At 39.6% G+C, this 21,079-nt stretch overlaps 2 protein-coding genes across 2 annotated transcripts; both read left to right on the forward strand.

Moving 5' to 3' along the window:
• The first annotated feature begins 330 nt into the window (after positions 1-330).
• Positions 331-1,279, forward strand: LOC139862183 (uncharacterized). Its single transcript, XM_071850776.1, has 2 exons — positions 331-662; positions 835-1,279. Exons 1-2 carry the CDS (start codon positions 331-333, stop codon positions 1,277-1,279), a joined length of 777 nt encoding a protein of 258 aa, XP_071706877.1.
• A 1,370-nt stretch (positions 1,280-2,649) lies between these two features.
• Positions 2,650-6,009, forward strand: LOC139859138 (electron transfer flavoprotein subunit beta, mitochondrial). Its single transcript, XM_071847944.1, has 5 exons — positions 2,650-2,869; positions 2,989-3,273; positions 3,866-3,946; positions 4,681-4,775; positions 5,634-6,009. The coding sequence occupies exons 1-5, from the start codon at positions 2,801-2,803 to the stop codon at positions 5,857-5,859; spliced, it is 756 nt and encodes a 251-aa protein (XP_071704045.1). The 5' UTR covers positions 2,650-2,800; the 3' UTR covers positions 5,860-6,009.
• Positions 6,010-21,079: the final 15,070 nt, after the last annotated feature.

The raw sequence follows: 21,079 nt of genomic DNA on the forward strand, positions 1-21,079 counted from the left end.
TACGCTGATGATACAATATTTTTCGGGGGGTAGAGCATTAGGAATGCATCAAATATTGCTAAGATCTTGAAATGCTTCGAAGATCTATCGGGACTAAAAGTAAATTGCAAGAAAAGCAATATATTTGGAGTCGGGGTCAATTCAAGTGAAGTTGAAGCCGTGGCTAGAAAACTCGGATGCTCATCGGGCACTTTGCCTTTTACCTACTTAGGCTTGCCCATCGGTGTCAAAATGAACAAACCTTCATCTTGGCAACCTATAATAGACAAGTTCAAAAAGAGGCTATCGGATTGAAAAGCAAAATCAATATCGTTTGGAGGTCGTCTAACCATGGTGAAATATATCCTTAGTAGTTTACCTCTTTACTTTTTCTCTCTTTTTCGCTCACCATCTCGTATCATTAATATACTTGAATCTTTACGTAGGAAATTTTTCTGGGGAGGAACTGGTTCTAGTAAAAAAGTATGTTGGGTTAAATGGGATCGGGCATTATTACCATACAAAATGGGTGGTTTAAATATTGGCTTTCTTTCAGCTAAAAACCTTTTTTTAATCGGGAAATGGTGGTGGCGCTTTAAAACAAAACCTAATTCTTTTTGGGCTAAAATAATTAAAAGTGTATATGGTACGGATGGTGGTCTTGGAGATGCAATTTCACGCAGGTACTCGAATGGCATGTCTACCTGGAGTAATATACTTAAATCAGGTGTTCAAGTAGATGATGCATGCATTCTGTTCACATCTTCGTTCACTAGGGACATAGGCAGTGGAGGTCATACTTCATTTTGGAGTGATATATGGTCAATGCAATCAATGTCTTCGCACAACTTTCAGCAGATTATACCAGCTAGAAATCAACAAGCACGCATCAATCGCAGGCAGAATACTTCATTCAGGGTCTCATTCCATCGGAAATTGGCAATGGTTCAGACCTCCTCGAGGTCGAGCCATAGATGATCTTGATAATCTTAATCAGCTTATTGCTTTTGTTTTCTTGTCAGACATATATGATACATGGAAATGGAGCTTGGATAATACTGGGAAATTCACGACCAAAGCTCTGTCGCTGCTGATTGATGAAAAAAAAATACTTGCGGACTCTGCAGCAAACTCTGAAACCATACGTAATAAAGCACTCCCCCAGAAGGTTGATATTTTCATCTGTAGGGCACTTATGGGGAGAATTCCGACTAGAATCAAATTAGATAAACATCCGATCTCGATACGGTGCTTTGTCCGCTTTGTAACAAAAATGCCGAATCAGTGGTTCATATTTTGATAGATTGTCCGATTGTTGAAAATATTTGGACACTCTTATTAAAATGGTGGAACTTACAAAGTTTAAATATCACAAGTCTAGAAGAAGCATTCGTGGGAAATCAAGGTGCATCAGACAATTCAATGGGTAACACAATTTGGCAACCAACGAAATGGACTTGTGGATATTTAATTTGGAGACATAGAAACAACAAGGTCTTCAGTAATAAAGTTTGGTCGGCCAACATGATTATCTCGGATATCCAAATCCAAAGTTTCAACTGGATCTCCAAAAGACTCAAAAGATCATCTCTTCAATGGCATCAATGGTTGATCAATCCCGGATACTATCTTTCTTCAGCTAACCAACGTTCTGGAATAGGCTGAATTTTTGACACACATATTATGCTCTTATCAAAACCTAAGCGCATGACTTCAATCGATGATGATGATTCAACTACGCGGCTATATTTCTGATCTCTTTAGTTTAATTAGCAATTTTAGTCTGTATATAGTCATTGCAGCAGTTTGTATGCCTCATGTTTTCGTGGTATATTGTTTACATGTAAATATTCGTTATAATACAAGAAACTTTTTGCTTTTCAAAAAAACAAAAAAGAATTTTAATAATGACGGTCCCGAATGTCGTTAACGTATTACCCCTATATACTAATATGCATGACCAAAATCGTAGTTTCAGTTTCATCCGAATGTCGCTTTGAGTTTGCGTTCACACTACACCCGGCCCCTCAAATTCGGCTTCATATACAAAACGACCCCCCAACTTTCTACTTTTTTAGGGGTAAAAAGCGTAAATATATAATTTTAAAAAAAAACAAAAGAAAATGATTCCACCCGTATTTTTAACGGGCCCTATCTTCTCGCTCGGTCCGAGTTAAATTTTTTCGAGACCACCGTTTAACTCGAAAAAATCAGACGTACACAACGGGACTAACTATGCGCGAAACGGATATCGTTAAAAAAACACTAAATAACGGGCCATATATTCTCGCTCGGTGCGAGCTAAATTTTTCCGAGACCACCGTTCAACTCGATATTATTTTACAAACACAACGCGACTAACTATACGAGAAACGGACATCGTCAAAAAAACACTAAATATTTCGAGCTATATTTCATACATATACGTACACGTCCAACAAACAACCCAACCTACTAGATATATTAGGTACCAAACAACGTATATACAAATATGACCGCGCGTTGAACACAACCGCAGCAACGCGCGGTCGAATTTTTTCTAGTTCTAAATTATTGCACATCTTGATAAATGTTATTTTAAAAATGACTGATAATTACTATTTATAATGATTTAATGCAAGTTAACAGCTTAAAACGTGTACTCAAAAAAATTCTAAAATTATTTTTGTTTTGGATATATATTGTGCACTCTTAAGTTGACTAAGCGGACACGGAAGATACCTGCCCTCTTTAGGATCGTAAATCCAAATAATTTCACAATCTCTATAATTTGATTTGAAGGATCGCAGGATTTACATTACTGAAGTTCATAAAAATAAGAATGAAGATCATGGTTGCAATCAAGCGAGTAGTTGACTACGCTGTCAAAATCCGTGTTAAATCCGACAAGGTACCCAAATCCTCCCCAAAATGTTTCAATCATAATTACAGTAGCACTTAATAAATATATGTAATTTAATGTTATAAAAACTAAAAATATAAATATAAATCTACGCAATGTTTGTATAGAGTGGAGTAGAGACTACAAACGTGAAGATGTCAATGAACCCGTTTTGTGAAATAGCACTTGAAGAAGCACTTAAATTAAAAGAATCTGGATTTGGTTCAGAAGTGATTGCTGTTAGTATGGGTCCGGTTCAATGTGTTGACACACTTCGAACCGGTTTAGCTATGGGTGCGGACCGGGCTATTCATGTTGATACTCCACCTACACTTAACCCACTTTCAGTTGCAAAGATTCTTAAAGCCTTAGTTCATCTTGAGAACCCTGGTCTTCTTATTCTTGGCAAACAGGTTAAGTTGTTGCAACTTTTGTTTATTGATTTTTGTATAAATTTGTGGACTTTTATGTTTTTATACTGATGTGATGTTGTTGTAGTTTTAATTTTGTGAGCATTGAGTTTGATTAATTAAAGTCTTTATCTGCTTGTTGTTTAGGTAAATAACTAGTAGTATCAAACACCCTTTGAAAAAAAAAAATTATTTACTTATTTTAGAAGCAATGTAAACACTAAAAAATTAATTAGGCTGATATCTACTTGTTTCTAAGTGATAATTATTTTCATATAAGCAATCCCAAACACCCCCAATTGGTTATATGGTTAGTCTGCTTATTGTATTTTGATTCGACGTATATGCAGTTTTTATGGTGCTTCGAATTCGGATGTGCTTATCTAACTACTTATCTGATTATATGAGGGTGAATTAAGCACTTTTTATGTTTATTGCGTTTGATATGACATATAAGAAGTTTAGAGGGTGTTTGCTGTTTTGGTTAATAAATTTCTTATTTGATTATTTGAAAGAAGCAGTTTTGAATAATCAGAGTTCGATAATTTCTCATTTTAGAATGTTCTCTGATATATTCAAAATGCTAAATTTGTAGGCAATTGATGATGATTGCAATCAAACAGGGCAAATGGTTGCAGGGCTTCTAAACTGGCCTCAAGGGACCTTTGCTTCCAAGGTTAGTGCCTTTTTTTGTTGTTCTGATACACGTGGATATAAAGTTTTCAATGAAAGTTTTATCAGTTCCAAAGTTTATATCTTAGTCTTTTTTTTTTTTGCTATTTTTTGTAAACTGGTCGAACTGCCAACCCGATTAAGATTTTAAAGTTTTCTTCTTGCCACACCAACATCTCCAAAAACTGCGTACTTCTACCGAACACCAAACTTCCAACCTTGATACTTTTACATAATGTTTTCTGCTGAAATAGATGCCAATTACTTAATCAAAATCTATACAAATAACGTGTATGAGATGGGTATCTGGGCTAAGAAGTTGAATAAAAAAGAATTTATGTTTATAAAAATAGTGGAAATGCTAGAAATATAAACCTATCTTTATGTAGTTACATGATTCCTTATTAGTTCTATGGCTAGTGTTTTTTTTAACAGCAGTTCGGGTGTGGGATCACCCAGGGAGACTAAACCACCCGCGTGTTCATCTCCGCAGTTGCATAACCCGCCCCCAACTGCTATCCAGAAGGAAACCCGGCCCAATCCGTGAGCATGGGCGGTAAAACCCCCCTCCCCCACTGCCCCCGCAACGCGATGTGCGGAAGGCACCCTTAGGTGGAATTCAGGGGTTAAGGGGCAACCTTGTATGTAATGCTACACCCCACGGGAGTCGAACTCTAGTCCTATGGCTAGTCTTCATACACATTTACATACTTAACTTCTTTTTCACATGTTGTGAAGGTTGTTCTGGACAAAGAGAAGAAAGTAGCAACAGTTGACAGAGAGGTTGATGGTGGCCTTGAAACTTTGTGTTTAGATCTGCCTGCCGTTATCACGTAATTATCGATTTACTTTTTAGCTTATTAACATTGACGATTACCTTTTCTACACTTCATAAGTAATTGCCTTGCCAGTCCCTATGGTTGTCCATCTATATAAACACTCCCGTTCCTTGGGTCGAGTATGATGCGGATAAATTCTCTTGAATCATGTTTTCATTTCACCACCCGTCCCCGACCCTAACAAGGGTTAATTTTGTTTATCTCAAGACACGTGAGTTGCATAAGAGGGTACTTCATTTCGTCACCTCATCCCTGAGTTAACACACGTGACCTGAGTTAACCGGAAAATCAACACTCATTAGGGTCATTGGTTAACGGTGAAACAAAACCCAGGTCAAGGGACTGTATCCGCACAATACCTGACCTGGGGAGGCGGGGACTAATAGTGTAATAAGAGCACCGGGTACCTGACGTCGATTTCACCGTCGAGCACTGACGCCGCACCAAAATGGATACCGCTCCGGCTTCCATTCCACCGTCCATTCCCATCGTCCCCGTCCCCGTCCCGACGGTGTTTTTTTTTTAAATTTTTATTTTTTTTCTTTTTAAATTATTCTATTTTCTTATTGGTTCATGTCATATTCGACTTTGAAATGGACACCGAACGACACCCCAGTTTAATCAATTTCAAGGTCCATTTTCCACTGTGAAATGGACACCGAAAAATGAACACGGACACCTTGTGCTCTAATTGTCCACCCATAGGGACTGGCGATGTAATGCTTTCATAGAAAAATTAACTTAAAGGACTACCTATTTTAAGCCTGAAAAATAGAGGAATTAAAAATGTATCTGAACATTTCCCGAGTATATATAGCTGTTTTGTAATATGGGTTTGTTACACAAATGCAGCACGGATCTAAGGCTAAACCAGCCAAGGTATGCAACACTACCCAATATAATGAAGGCGAAATCAAAACCAATCAAGAAAATGACCCCACAGGAGTTGAATGTAGAACTAAGATCTGATATGGAGGTTATTCAAGTGACAGAGCCCCCAAAAAGAAAGGCAGGGGTCGTACTTTCTTCAGTTGATGAATTAATCGACAAGCTTAAAAACGAGGCCCATGTAATCTAACTATTAAATCTATGGCGCCCGTCAACTTCATGTAGTTAATTGTGACATATGGTGTCCTGGTCATATTGTTGAAGACGTGTAATAAACTGAATTCTCACAATAAAAAGTTTGTTCCGGGTTAAATGCACAAAAAATCAATTTACAGTGATGTATTGTTACTTCCAGATGGGACAAAAATTTTTTTTTTTTAACGGCGAAAAATTGAATTGTATTAAAGAAAAGATCTTCATCAAAACAATGAAGATGCAATACGAAATACAATGACGGAGTCGAGCTCGGTCAAAAATGACAATACAACCCAGATGTGACAAAATGGGTTGGTGGTCTCTTAATGGGTCAAAAACCCAAACAACTTTTACTGTTAAAACTATTACTAACATTGTTGTACTTAGTTCCATCAACAAAATGATGAAGTTTGATGGAACAGGAGTAATTTTAATAGACTTGACTTAAATTCATCGTGAATACTTATCCATATCATTTTAACCGTTAAAGAATATATGTACTTATATCATTTTTTGCTAAGAAATTAATTCAATTATAACATTTTAAAAATACGTATAAGCAAAAATCAGCTTCTAAGAAATAAAAAATGACTCTATTTCCTTTCTTTCTTTTAATTAAGAAAAACTAAAATCTAGTTAAAACTTTCACAAAAACACATAGTGTTTTTTAAGATATATGGAACCCATACTATTTTCTTGACAAATATGAGTACTTAATTTGCATTCTTTTGGTTACTTATACCACTCCCAAGATGGCAATGGGCGGAAAAAACACGTGACCCGCGAGTACCCCTGCCCGTAACGAGCGGGTATTTATAAAATAATGTACCCACGGGTACGGGGCGGGTCGCGGCTATCTCATACCTGTTGCAGGTAAAACCCGACCCGTCAATCCGTGATGCCCGTTTGAGCTACCCGCGGGTATACCCGTTTACCCACATACATATACTTAATTATATAATATATAATTTATTTTTTTAATGTATTTTCATAATTATTCGCGAGTTTACCCGCGGGTAGCTGGTATCTGTGATTAAATATTAGTTAAAGTGCACATTTTCTAAACCCGCGGGTCACCGGTACCCGCGAGTCGAGGGTACGAGCACAAAATTTTACCCGTTGGCTGGTAAACGGTTACCCGCGGGTAAAGAAAAATCTTGACGGCCGGGTCGCGGATATTAAGTATCCGTGCCCGTTTCCGCGGGTGTCATCCCTACTCCCAATGGTTGCCTCTCCCAATGTTTGGTCACCATAGCCCGTGCTACCATCCGTTCTCGACAGTGGCGAGTGTAGATAATGAGGAGTGGGGTCTCTGACCCCACTAGTCTGGAAACCTTTTTTATGAAGTATTTTTTAAACTGGACATGACACCACTAAATTTTACCACAGAACCCCATATATTTTTCGGATTTATAGTTTTTTGGAGGTAAACAACCGCTTAAGTACTCGTCAAATATAATTGGTTGTGAAATAAAATTTCATGACCCATTGAGTTTAGATTCCGAATTCGCCATTGGTTCTCGAGGGTGTGATGGCAGCGAGACTGCCCTGGCTCACCATCGGGCCTTTGCCCTCCTCTTCGTCTTTTTCACGCATACCTCATCACGATTCACGAGTTCTTACAAGTGTTTCTTTTATATTTTGTTTTAAAAATGGTGGTCCGAAATTGAGGTTTGAACTGGAAATGGAGGTTTTAGAAATAAGATAGACTTTTCAGTTAATTGTGGGGCCCACTATAATATTTTTCTGATTCTGTATAGATATGGGCCTCATGACCCATAGTTTGGACAAAACAGAACCTTTCACTGCAGAAATTACTCGTATAAATCTAATCGTATTCCATCAGTAAATAACACATTAAAAGAATGGTAGAAAATTAAATTAAAATAGCATAAAAATCAAGTTAGTTAAATAGAATAATAATAAATAATAATAAATAATAATATTGATGATTTTTTCACTCATCCCATTTCGTAATTAGTACAGTGACTTGTTACTCTCGGTGACGTGGCACAAGTCGACAACGTACCTAATTAATACACATATTCTTTACCACCGAGGCATTTGCCTGAGTGGTATCGCGGTGGTGTTTAACACCCTCGCCGGGTAAGAGGTCCAGGGTTCGAACATGGCTTCTGAATGACCAAATTAAACATGGATTGAAATAGGCTCCATTGAGGTCAGCCCAAAGGGAAGGTTTTACCGACCCGATCCGGGACTAAGGTCCGGCCCGCCTGCCCCTCGGGATGGTTTAAGGGTTCGGATCCCTGTGATCGTGGTTCGGGTTTCCTGCCCGAACGTGTGTGTGTGTGTGCAAATGATGACTAGGCTTCGGTCCGGACTGATGCAATCTTGCCGTTCAAAAAAAAAAAATACACATATTCTTTTATAAAATATCTCGACTCGCTATAACAATTGCTTATATATATATATATATATATATATATATATATATATATATATATATATATATATATATATATATATATATATATATATATATATATATATATATATATTTCTTTTTAAATTTGCTAGAAATATATTTTAACCAATACAGCCAATGTATGTATTTTTCAGTTACTAAGTGTATAGTAAAGGTATATTTTGTTGGATGTGAAGGATGTCAAAACAAAAGTCGAAGGAATCGGTTCAAGGGAAGAGGCGCGCCGTGGCCTTTGAAGGCGCGACGCGGCCTAACACAAGAACAGAGCATCAGATTGAAGAAAACGTATGTCCGAGGTTTTGCCTTAGAGGCGCGACGCGGTCCCATATAGGCGCGGCGCGGCACGTCTGACGAGGAGTTTCCATATTGACGTTTTTCTTGTTCTCCAAGGTGTTTCCTTGTTGTTTTTTGCATATATAAGCATCCTATTGTAACCCTCATGTATATGCACGAATTGTATCAATATAATCTCCTTGGTTGGTCCGTGGATTAAAGTAATCGACATTCGAATACATATAACCACATTAAAATCTCGCGTTCTTTAATTTTCGTATTATTGTCTTTCGTTTGTCGAAGTGGGTGATTAATCTCAGTGATTAATCCCATTGTTTGGGTCCTATAATCCTTACAATTGGTATCTAGAGCTCAAGGTTCGAGTTGGGATCGATGGCTGAAGACGGTAAATTGAAGATTGAGCGATTTGATGGCAAAGACTTCGCCTTTTGGAAGATGCAAATAGAAGACTACTTGTATCAAAAGAAACTTCATCAACCTTTGTTGGAGACCAAACCCGAAGGTATGAACGATGCCGATTGGATGCTCTTGAATCGTCAAGCTTTGGGTGCGGTTCGTCTTGCACTCGCCAAGAACGTTGTTGGTAATATTATGAACGAAAATACAACGTTTAATTGTTTGAAGGCACTCTCCAACATGTATGAAAAACCTACGGCGGCGAATAAGGTTTTTCTCATGCGACAATTGTTCAACACGAAGATGAAGGAAGGTATGAGTGCAACGGATCATATCAACGAATTCAACAATCTTGTTTCAAGATTAGAGTCGGTTGAAATCAAATTTGATGATGAACTAAAAGCACTAATTTTTCTTTCATCATTACCGGAAAGTTGGTCGGGTACGGTTACCGCGGTTAGTAGCTCTACCAGTACTACTAAGCTTGCGTATGAAGGAATTAGGGATTTAATTCTCGATGAAGACACTCGTAGGAGAAGTTCGGGGGAATTGTTACCTGGTTCTTTGTTAAGTACCGACAACCGTGGTAGGAAAATTGATCGCGGTGTGAAGAAGAGTAAAGGGAAGTTCAAGAAGAGGTATCCATCAAAAGACCGGAGTGAAGCTATTTGTTGGGGTTGCAATCAAAAGGGGCATTATCAAAGGAATTGTAAAAATTCTCCGGTTAAAGATGTTAACTTGACCGCGGAAAATACGAAGGATGCACTATTATGTAGTATTGAAAGTTTGGTGGAGTCTTGGGTCTTGGATTCGGGAGCTTCGTTTCACCCCACACCCACTAAAGTCTCGAGATTATAGGTATATGAGATGTTGTATTGAAGACTACTCTTGGTTCTAATTGGACATTGAAAAACGTGAAGTTTATTCCTAAGTTAAAAAGGAAGCTAATCTCGGTTGGTCAATTAGATGAAGAAGGTAATGTGGTTACTTTCAAAAATCGCCAATGGGAGGTCATTAAGGGTAGTAGTGTCGTGGCTCGTGGACATAAAAGAAGAACTCTTTATATGGTTGAGGTGCATGAAGAAGACACGGTGATTGCTACGGTTGAAGTTGAGGCTAGTTCTACTCTATAGCACCGAAGACTCGGGCTTATGGGTGAGAAGGGTATGAGGTTCTTAGTTCGAGTGGGAGGATTTCGGATTTGAAAAAGATAGAGCTAGGGTTTTGCAAACCATGCACTTATGGGAAGCAAAAGAATGCGACTTTTGTTAAATCGGGGAATACACCAAAGTTAAAGAAATTGGAGCTAGTTCATACGGATGTTTTTGGGCCAACGAATGTAGAATCACATGAAGGTTCACGTTATTATGTCACCTTCATTGACGACTCCACTCGAAAGGTATGGGTTTATTTTCTTAAAGTTAAATCCGAAGTTTTTGGTACTTTTGTTAAGTGGAAAGCTATGGTTGAGAATGAGACAAATTTAAAGGTCAAGTGCTTAAGGTTGGACAATGGAGGAGAATATGGTAGTCTTGAGTTTAAAGACCATTGTGCAAAGCTCGGTATTAGAATGTTGAAAATTGTACCGGAGACACCGCAACACAATGGGTCGCCGAACGTATGGATCCTACGTTGAATGAAAGGGCTAGAAGTATGAGACTACATGCCGGTTTGCCTAAGATGTTATGGGCGGATGCGGTTAATACGGCGGCTTATTTGATTAATAGGGGACCCTCAACACCATTGGGTTTCCGAATTCTCGAAGAAGAATGGCTAGGTAAAAAGGTTAGTTATGATCATCTTATAATCTTTGGGTGTAATGTTTATGTGAAAACCAAAGATATTGATAAAGATAAACTTGAAGCTAAGTCAAAGAAGTGTACGTTCATTGGTTATGGTTCGGATGAGATGAGCTATCGTTGTTGGGATAATGAAGCTAGAAAGGTTATTCGATCGCGTGATGTTACCTTTGATGAAGATTCGGTCTATGGCAAACCGGTAACGGAGAGTCAAAAACCGAATCGTGTTATTCTTGACGATGTTTCTCTTGATAATCTTGCGGGTTCTAGTGGGAGTTTGGGAAACAATGAATTGCTGATTAATGGTGATAGTTCGGATATTGACAATGATGGGGATGGTTCGGATAGCGGTGATAATTTCGAACATAGTGCGAGTTCTAGTGATGAGGAGACTACTAATGAAACCGGTTCAACCATACCGGTTGTCCCTATACTCAGACGCTCGACTAGAGTGCGCAAACCTAATCATAGGTATTCTCCATCAACAAATTACTTGCTCTATACCGAGAATGGTGAACTCGAAAGTTACTTTGAAACAAGAAAGTTCAAAGAATCCATACAATGGGAGTTTGTGTGATGCCCCGTACAAAATTAACGTGTACGGATCATCAACAACAGGATCATTACAAGGTCAAACACTATATGCTGTTTTAAAAATAAGTTTGCATTCATAAAAAGGGGTAATGTCTTTACCGACGTCAAATGTTTTACAAACGATAGTGTGCTTCTACGAATAGAAATCAATAACATAAGTACGAGACTCAAAGGTCATTACAATTTCATTGTTCAAAAGTAACATAGTTCGTGAATGCAAAGTAAAAGTTTCATGTAGAGACATCTCTAAACAAAAGCAGCGGGAGTCTACACAGCAAGTCTAACAGCGAGACTAATACAGCGGAAGCATCAAACGTCTAAGCACCTGAGAAATAACATGCTTTAAAAGTCAACACGAATGTTGGTGAGCTATAGTTTAATTGTAATAGTAATGTAAGGTAGGTCGCGAGATTTCGTATTTCAAACAGTATGAAAAGTATATGCTTAACCGTGGGCACTTGGTAACTAACTTAACGTAATATCAGCCCCTAAAAGTACACTTGGCGAGTGCGTAAGTCTACGAAGTATTAAACACCCGTTAAATGCTATCGCGACTAGCCCGAGTGGGGATGTCGAACCCTATGGATCCATATCTAAGATTCGCGTTCACCGGTTCAAAAACCAATGACTAAACGTTACCGAGCTAAGGGGAAAGTTTATGCCATTATATAACCCACACATATATAAAGTTTAAGTACTCGTGCCTAGTAAGTAAAACATAAAAAGTGCATGTATTCTCAGTCCCAAAAATAGTTGAAGTAAAATGGGATACTATAACTCACAGTGAGAGTGCGGTAAAAGTCGATACGAGATAAGTAAGCAAGTAAGTCGGTCCGAAAGGTCCTCAACCTAGGTCAAAAGTTACTAAGTCAGTAAATCGTCCCAAAAGGGTTTAAAAGTACGTAAGTTAAGTCTTAAGTATCATCATCATCAACATCATACGTAAAAAGTAAAGTAAGTTTTCAATCAAGAATAGAGACCGAAACAAAAGCTGACTTCGTTCAGCTGCTGCGACCTCTATACAAACTGAAATGACGTGAGGCTAGTGGCCATGGCTCCGTATGTGAGTTCTCTAACCGCTGACAAATTTTCAGAACCTAACTCATCTTCGTTTGACCGTGGAGAAGGTTTAAGTGCGAGTAGGTCAGAAATTTCAGCACAACGTTACAAGGGCGTAGTGACTTTCGGAAGGCTATAAATCCTAAACCGTACATCGGATTTAGGCGAGCCTAAACGAAAGGTCATCTACTCGAACCGAACTATCTGGGAATCAACTTTTATAGAAGCTCAGGAGCCTGATCAGACCCTGAAAAACAGAAAGCAAGTGCTCCGGTGGGTTTCTCGGTGTTTGATGCTTATCACGGTTCTCATCCTTGATGCATATAAGCCTCAAGTGTACAACTCTTGATGTTTTAGCATCACTTTAACCAAGTTTTAACCATCAACACACAAAGTTAAGACTAGGAAACAAAATACAACTCATGTAAGAGTTTGAGCAAGATGATGAACCAAAGTTACGTCAATTTCCTAGTTTCAACACAATCACAAGTTCTATTAAGCTATAAACTTTGAATCAAACTAAATAAGCAAGACCTTAAGCTATAGAACTTAGATCTTAGCTAAATATTAAAGACCTTAGACTACAAAGTCTAGATCTCATGTTCTTGGTGAAACCCTAAGTCATAACACTTAGACTTTCAACTTTTACACAACCATAAGTTATGAAACTTAGATCTTGTAAAGTAAGATGAACATAATCAAATGAACTTTTGTTTAAACCAAGTAGAAGATCATAAGTTACACAACTTAGATCAAACACAAAAATGAAACCCTAAGCTAGAGAGCTTGGATTCCTAACAACACTTATGAGATCTCAAGCTAGCAAGCTTGCATCTTTTGTTTCTTGAAAACACAAGTCACAAATCTAAACTGCAACAAACAAAAGAAGATCATAAGTTAACAAACTTTGATCTTATCTTAACTTTTTGTAGAAACATCAAGCTAGTAAGCTTGTATTTCAAACTTTCTTGAAGATCTATAAAGTAAAGTGTTGGATCTACAAGTTACATGAAGATCATAAACATGGGTTTTGATATTTAAACATAAATAAAGAGATCTTAAGTAAATAAACTTAGATCTAATAAGATTATGAAGATTCAAAGCTAAGAAGCTTGAATCCTTCATGTTCTTGAAAACTTTTCAAAACAAAGTTTAAATCAACAAAAGTTATGAAGATTCAAGTTACAAAACTTGAATCTTTGTTCATGATGATGATGATCTATGAATTAAAGTAAGAAAAGAAAGAGAAAGAAGTTAAGAACTTATAAGTTCTTCAAGTATTTGAGAGAAATTTTAGAGTGAGAAAGTAGAGAGAAGAGTGTGTGTTTGAATGAAAATGAAAATGAGAGAAATGAATGAAGTGTGGGTATTTATCAAAGAAAGAATAAGAAAAAAATACAAAATGGTGGGGTGGTGGGTGGTGGCCGACGGTCATGGGAGGCAAGGGTGGGGTTACCATTTGGCCTCATGTGGTTCATGGTGGTAGTACATGGTGATGGTGACATGTTGGGTGGTTTGAGATATAATGCAAGCCTTGGTACATAAGCATGCATAATACTTATCTTATTAATTTCATGGACTTAATTATGATTTCATGGGCTAATTAACCCATTACTAGCCCACTTAAGTTGAGTAGGTTGGGCCATGGAAGTCCATTAAGGTGTTAAGTCCATTAAGGTAACTAGTAAGCCTTAGTAAACACTTAAGCATAATCAAGGAACCATAAAACCAAGTAATTGTCATTAATAAGTAACAATTACATTTACGTAGCCATAATATCCAAATTATGGCAAAAGTTTAACGTGTGCTCGTTTTAATCAATAAGTGACACTAACGGTCGTAAATGAAATCAAGGATCACGTTAAGTAACTAAGTACTTAAAAACACGTTGCAAGGCATTAACGCAAGTAATTAACATAATTAATGATCCCAGAATATAATCTAACACAGTACGCACAAATACGCAATTTCGTGAAAGAAATAAATATAATTAAAAGTCGAAAAAGTCGGGTCGTTACATTACCCGCCTGTTAAAGAAAATTTCGTCCCGAAATTTAAGCTGAGGTAGATGGTGGAGTATGGAAAAGGTGAGGATACTTCTGCATCATCTGATCCTCTCGCTCCCAAGTAAACTCATGTCCTCGTTTTGCATTCCATCGAACTCGGACGATCGAAATCTTGTTACGTTTCAAGGTCTTGACCTCACGGTCCATAATTTCAATGGGTTCTTCCACGAAGTGGAGTTTGTCATCAATCGTAAGTTCTTCTAGTGGTATGACAAGTTCTGGTTCAGCAAGACACTTCTTCAAATTCGATACGTGAAAGGTAGGATGAACGTAGCTCAATTGAGTCGGAAGATCCAAACGGTAAGCAACGGGTCCAACACGCTCCAAAATTTCAAAAGGGCCGATGTATCGAGGGTTTAACTTTCCACGCTTTCCGAAACAGATTACACCTTTCCAAGGTGCGACTTTCAACATTACGCGATCACCCACTTTGAATTCGTAGTCCTTTCATTTAAGGTCGGCATAGCTCTTCTGGCGATCACGGGCCGTCTTGAGCCTCGCTTGAATTTGAACAATCTTCTCGGTTATTTCATGAACGAGTTCGGGTCCGGTGATTTGCTTCTCACCCACTTCGGCCCAAAAAATAGGAGAACGGAATTTGCGGCCATACAACGCTTCGAAAGGTGCGGCATTAATGCTCGAATGATAACTGTTGTTGTAAGAGAATTCGGCTAGTGGCAAATGCTTTTCCCAAGCTTTTCCGAAATCAATAACACAAGCACGCAACATGTCCTCCAAAGTTTGAATCGTTCGCTTGCTTTGTCCGTCGGTTTGCAGGTGATATGCAGTGCTCATGTCGAGACGAGTCCCCAAGGCTTCTTGCAAAGAACGCCAAAATTTAGAAGCCAAACGGGTATCGCGATCTGAGATAATCGATAAGGGCACACCATGGCGAGATACAATTTCCTTTATGTATAGCTGAGCAAGTTTTTCCATCGTATCAGTTTCTTTCATGGCTAAGAAGTGTGTAGATTTGGTAAGGTGGTCAATAATAACCCAGTTGTTATCGTATCCGCCCACCGTCTTTGGTAGTTTCATAATGAAGTCCATTGTTATCCTTTCCCACTTCCATTGCGGGATTTCTGGTTGCTGAAGTAATCCAGATGGCCTTTGATGTTCGGCCTTAACTTTCGAGCAAGTTAAACACTTTCCAACATAAGTAGCAACATCCTTCTTGAGATTAGGCCACCAATACTGCTCCTTGAGATCGTGGTACATCTTACCGGCTCCTGGATGAATCGAATATCTTGACTTGTGGGCTTCGTCTAGAATGAGGCTTCGTAAATCCCCATAACTAGGCACCCAGATTCTTCCGACAAAGTACCGGAGTCTAGTCTCCTTAATCTCGAATCGAGAGACGAGAATGTTCAAATGTTCATGAGAAATATTCTTCTCTTTGAGAGCCTCATCTTGGGCTACTCGGATTTGGCCATTGAGATTCGAATGAATGGTGATGTTCAAGGCTCGGACACGAAGATGTACCATTCTTTCCTTTCGGCTCAAAGCATCGGCTACAACATTTGCCTTGCTAGGATGGTAACGAAGTTCACAATCATAGTCGTGCAGCGTCTCGATCCATCGTCGCTGTCTCATGTTCAGTTGCTTCTGATCAAAGATGTGTTGGAGGCTTTTGTGGTCGGTGAAGATGATACTCTTTGTTCCTTAAAGATAGTGTCTCCATAGTTTTAGTGCAAAGACAATGGCTCCAAGTTCGAGATCGTGCGTTGTGTAATTTTTCTCGTGAATCTTTGTTTGTCGAGAGGCGTAAGCAATGACCTTCGTTTGTTGCATCAATACACACCTGAAACCATTTTTCGAGGCATCGCAATACACAACGAATTCGTCACTGCCTTCGGGAAGTTACAAGATAGGTGCGGTGGTTAACTTCTACTTCAGGGTTTGGAATGCCGACTCTTGTTCGACTGCCCAAACGAATTTCTTCCCTTTGTGAGTCAATGCGGTCAATGGACGTGCAATCAGAGAGAAACCTTTAATGAACCTTCGATAGTAACCGGCGAGACCTAAAAATTGGCGAATATGAGTAAGAGTAGTGGGAGTTTCCCACTTTCTGATGGCTTCGATCTTTGCGGGGTCGACTTTGATACCTTGATCACTTACGACATGGCCAAGAAATTGAACTTCCTTCAACCAAAACTCACACTTGGAGAATTTGGCATAAAATTGTCTCAAGAGTTCCAGTACGAGTCGGAGATGTTGCTCATGTTCTACTTCACTTTTGAAGTAGCTGAGGATATCATCTATGAAGACGATAACGAATTTGTCTAGGTACGACTTGCATACACGGTTCATGAGATCCATAAACACAGCAGGTGCGTTAGTTAAACCGAATGGCATCACGAGAAACTCATAATGACCATAACGAGTTCGGAACGCAGTCTTAAGTACATCGCTCTCCTTCACCCTCAACTGGTGATAACACGATCGCAAATCGATCTTAGAGTAAACGCTTAATCCTTGCAGCTGATCGAAAAGATCGTCAATTCTGGGAAGGGGATACCGATTCTTCATCGTCAATTTGTTGAGTTCGCGGTAGTCAATACACATGCGGAAAGATCCGTCCTTCTTCTTTACAAACAAAACAGGTGAGCCCCAAGGCGAAGAGCTTGGTTGGATGAATCCACGGTCTAGTAGTTCTTGTAGTTGACTCTGCAACTCTTGCATTCCGAAAGGTGCGAGTCGATAAGGTGCGCGAGCTACAGGTGCGGCTCCTGGTACTAGGTCAATCTGAAACTCTACTTATCTCGGTGGGGGTAATCCTGGCAGCTCTTCTGGAAAGACGTCGGGAAATTCGTTCATAATTCGTACCTTATCTACGCTTTTCTCCTCCATTTCCAACTTCTTTACGTGCGCCAGAACAGCAAAACACCCCTTTTTCATAATTTTTTGTGCCTTCATGCAGCTAATAAGGTTCAACTTTGGGCTACATCTCTCTCCGTATACAATTAATGGCACACCGTCTTTGCGTGGTATTCGAATAATCTTTTCTCCACAGACGACTTCTGCTTGTACTTTGGACAACCAGTCCATGCCAACTATTACATCAAAGCTTCCCAACTTAATGGGTATCAAATCTATCTCAAATTCCGCTCCAGCTAAGTTTATAATGCCTCCTCGGCTAATTTGGTCAACTTTCTCAAGTTTTCCATTGGCTACTTCAACAAGCATACTCTCCTTCAAAGATACTAACGACCAATCTATCTTAGAGCAAAAGTGTCTATCTACGTAACTCCTATCGGCACCAGTATCAAACAAGACATAAGCTAATATGTACATGTGACCAAGTCATGATCCTTATGGGCATCCATGGCGTTCATGTTGAAAACCCTTCCACATGCCGGCCCACCATCCTTCTTCTTGTTTAGGCATTCATTCTTGAAGTGGCCCTGTTGACCGCACTCAAAACACTTTCTTGGTCCAGTAGGGTTTGTCTTCACAGATGGGGTGGTGATCTTGCAATCTTTGCCAATGTGCCCAGTCCTCTTACACTTTTCACATACCACATTGCAGTACCCAGTATAATGCTTATAGCATCTCTTGCACTTCGGGAGACTACCCTTGTAGTTAGGGTTTGAGCTAGGGTTCGGGTTGGGGTTCCTCCAGTCGTTGTTTCCCTTGAAACTCTCATGCCTCTTAGATGGGTTCTGATCAAAGACCTTTCCTTTGTTGCCTTTCCACTTACGCTTCTCATTACTAGCTCCTGATTCTGATTTCACTTTCTCTGGTTCGTTACGGGTGATCTGGTACATCAGGGTGTGCCTCATGCGCATAGCTTCCGGGACATCTGCTGGTTTCGAAGAGGTAACATTTCCCTGAATGGTCTTGGGAAGTCCCCACAAGTACCGTTCCATTCGTTTAAATTCAGGGGTAACCATCGTGGGGCACATCAAAACTAACTCCAAGTACCTGCAGTTATAGCCATCAAGATCAGTCCCTACAACTTTCAGTTCCCAAAACTCCGCTTCCATCTTCTGAATTTTGGTTCTGGGGCAGTACTCCTCGATCATAGCACTTTTAAACTCCTCCCATGGTGTAGCATAAGCCTCGTCAATTCCCTTAGCCTGGGCAAGTGTGTTCCACCAGGTTAAAGTGCCGTCCGACAACGTGCAGGAGCCGTACTTAGTTTTGTTCACTTCTGAGCAGTTACTTATGCGAAATACAGCTTCCAACTTATCAAACCACCTCGTTAATCCAACCGGCCCCTCAGTACCACTAAAATTGTGGGGCTTGCAGCTCTGGAATTCCTTATAGGTACACCCTTTATGAATGTTCTGGTTAGCCGGTGGAGCTTGGGGGTTGACATTCGCCATTGCTGCGGCTACTCGAGCAGTTATCATTTCCTCAATCTGTGCTGCTGTGGGCATTTCCCTTGGAACTCTTCCATTTGCCATTGCTCTTCTAATTAAAATTTCGAGTTAAGTCAAAATCCAGCATTCAATAAGTCATAATATTATAGTATATGGTAACCAACATGGAAACAGCACAATACACGTTAACTAAGCAGGGAAAACAGCAGCAGATAGCACAAAAGCCAACATGCAATAACTTAAATAAACATCGTACAATAATTAAACAACATTAAGTTCCATTCACTAATAAGAAAGTTGCATACATCTTCATAAGGTTCGTACAATACATGAATAAAACAAGAAACTACCAACGGGATTACATAATGATATCTAATACAATAGCCCTATGGTGATGGTGGGTAAATGATGTCCATCAGGTGGGTCATCTGGTCCTCGAGCTCATTCACCCGAGCACGGAGGGTATGTACTTCCCTCGTCAGCTCCTCGACGGTGGGAGATGCTGGTGGGGCAGGTGGTGCAGGTGGTGCAGACGGTGCAGTGCCAGAAGTAGAAGGCACATAACGAGCGACCTTACGCACGAATGGATCAGCAGGATACAGCACTACCCGCTTACGGGCGGTAACCCTAACCAACTGTCCACATGCGTCCAAGAACGGTCTACCTCCGTTAAGCCCTGGAATAACTGTACCATCAAAATGATACTGCTTCTTCGGCGGGGTAGAGGGCGGCTGCACGGGCTCCTCCTCAGGGTCCTCCTCGGAATCATCCTCGAAATTCTCCTCGGAATCCTCCTCGCTAGTGTCATCGGATGATGAACCGTCTGAATCATCTGAAGGTGGATCTGCCTGGCCGGTGGTCATAAGTCGATATCTACCAGGTGGGATCGGCACGACAAGTCCATCAACAAGGCGTCTAGCCCAATGTCCATGCTCATTACGAAAAGGACCATCCCCGTTTCCCCCAGGAATCACAGTACCACCAGAATGGTGCTGTGGCCCTTGGAGTCTAGGGCTGGGTGGAGCTGGAATCTCCGCGGGATCCTCGTCTCCGTCTGAGACATCCATCAGGACAAGCACCAGTCCACTGGAAGGTGAATCACCCGATTTGTCGGAGGGTAGCGGTGACGGGATCTGTGAGTCAGCAACAATGGTAGGTGATGCAGCGGACGAATCTGAGTCACTCTCCAAATCAACGATAATGGGCGGAATGTCCGACATCTGAACAAGGAAAAATAACTTTTTCCATGTCAGTAAGACATATAGAAAGCATGTAATTAGGCACTACAGCATCCTAGCAGTACATAACATGGCAATATTAACAGTATTTAACAAAAGTAACATGCAAGCAAAGGCAGATAGTAGCATTCAGTAGTGAGAATAAGCAGTAGCATACAGCAAGTACTCATAGTAGTAAAGGTAAGCAATAGCATGCAGTAAGTTCAGCAGAAACAGGTAAACAAGTAAGTTGTAGATTAGTCCTATTAGTGAATCCTACTTGGCTCGGTCTAGACTCACTAATGCAACCTAATTCCCTACAACCAATGCTCTGATACCAAATGTAACGCCCCATACAAAATTAACGTGTACGGATCATCAACCACATGATCATTACAAGGTCAAACACTATATGCTGTTTTAAAAATAAGTTTTCATTCATAAAAAGGGGTAACGTCTTTACCGACGTCAAATGTTTTACAAACGCTAGTGTGCTTCTACGAATAGAAAACAATAACATAAGTACGAGACTCAAAGGTCATTAAAATTTCATTGTTCAAAAGTAACATAGTTCGTGAATGCAAAGTAAAAGTTTCATGCAGAGACATCTCTAAACAAAAGTAGCAGGAGTCTACACAGCAAGTCTAACAGCGAGACTAATATAGCGGAAGCATCAAACGTCTAAGCACCTGAGAAATAACATGCTTTAAAAGTCAACACGAATGTTGGTGAGCTATAGTTTAATTGTAACAGTAATGTAATGTAGGTCACGAGATTTCGTATTTCAAAACAATATGAAAAGTATATGCTTAACTGTGGGCACTTGGTAACTAACTTAACGTAATATCACCCCCTAAAAGTACACTTGGCGAGTACGTAAGTCTACGAAGTATTAAACACCCGTTAATGTAACATCCCACCTTTTTCCGTTTACTTTCCGTTTAACTATTTTAAAGTCCGTTATATATTTATAACATCTCCCGTTGATACGCGTTTAAATTATCTCGTTTAGGTAATTC

Source organism: Rutidosis leptorrhynchoides, chromosome 1 (genome assembly GCF_046630445.1).
Source record: "Rutidosis leptorrhynchoides isolate AG116_Rl617_1_P2 chromosome 1, CSIRO_AGI_Rlap_v1, whole genome shotgun sequence".
In the NCBI taxonomy this organism is placed as follows: Eukaryota; Viridiplantae; Streptophyta; class Magnoliopsida; order Asterales; family Asteraceae; genus Rutidosis; species Rutidosis leptorrhynchoides.

Excerpts from the sequence above, each read along its gene's own strand:
- LOC139862183 (XM_071850776.1), top strand. The coding sequence starts at position 331 with ATGGTGAAATATATCCTTAGTAGTTTACCTCTTTACTTTTTCTCTCTT. Across the intron at positions 663-834 it reads GGAGATGCAATTTCACGCAG|CAGATTATACCAGCTAGAAA; the intron begins GTACTCGAATGG and ends CACAACTTTCAG.
- LOC139859138 (XM_071847944.1), top strand. The coding sequence starts at position 2,801 with ATGAAGATCATGGTTGCAATCAAGCGAGTAGTTGACTACGCTGTCAAA. Across the intron at positions 3,274-3,865 it reads TTCTTATTCTTGGCAAACAG|GCAATTGATGATGATTGCAA; the intron begins GTTAAGTTGTTG and ends CTAAATTTGTAG. Across the intron at positions 3,947-4,680 it reads AAGGGACCTTTGCTTCCAAG|GTTGTTCTGGACAAAGAGAA; the intron begins GTTAGTGCCTTT and ends CATGTTGTGAAG.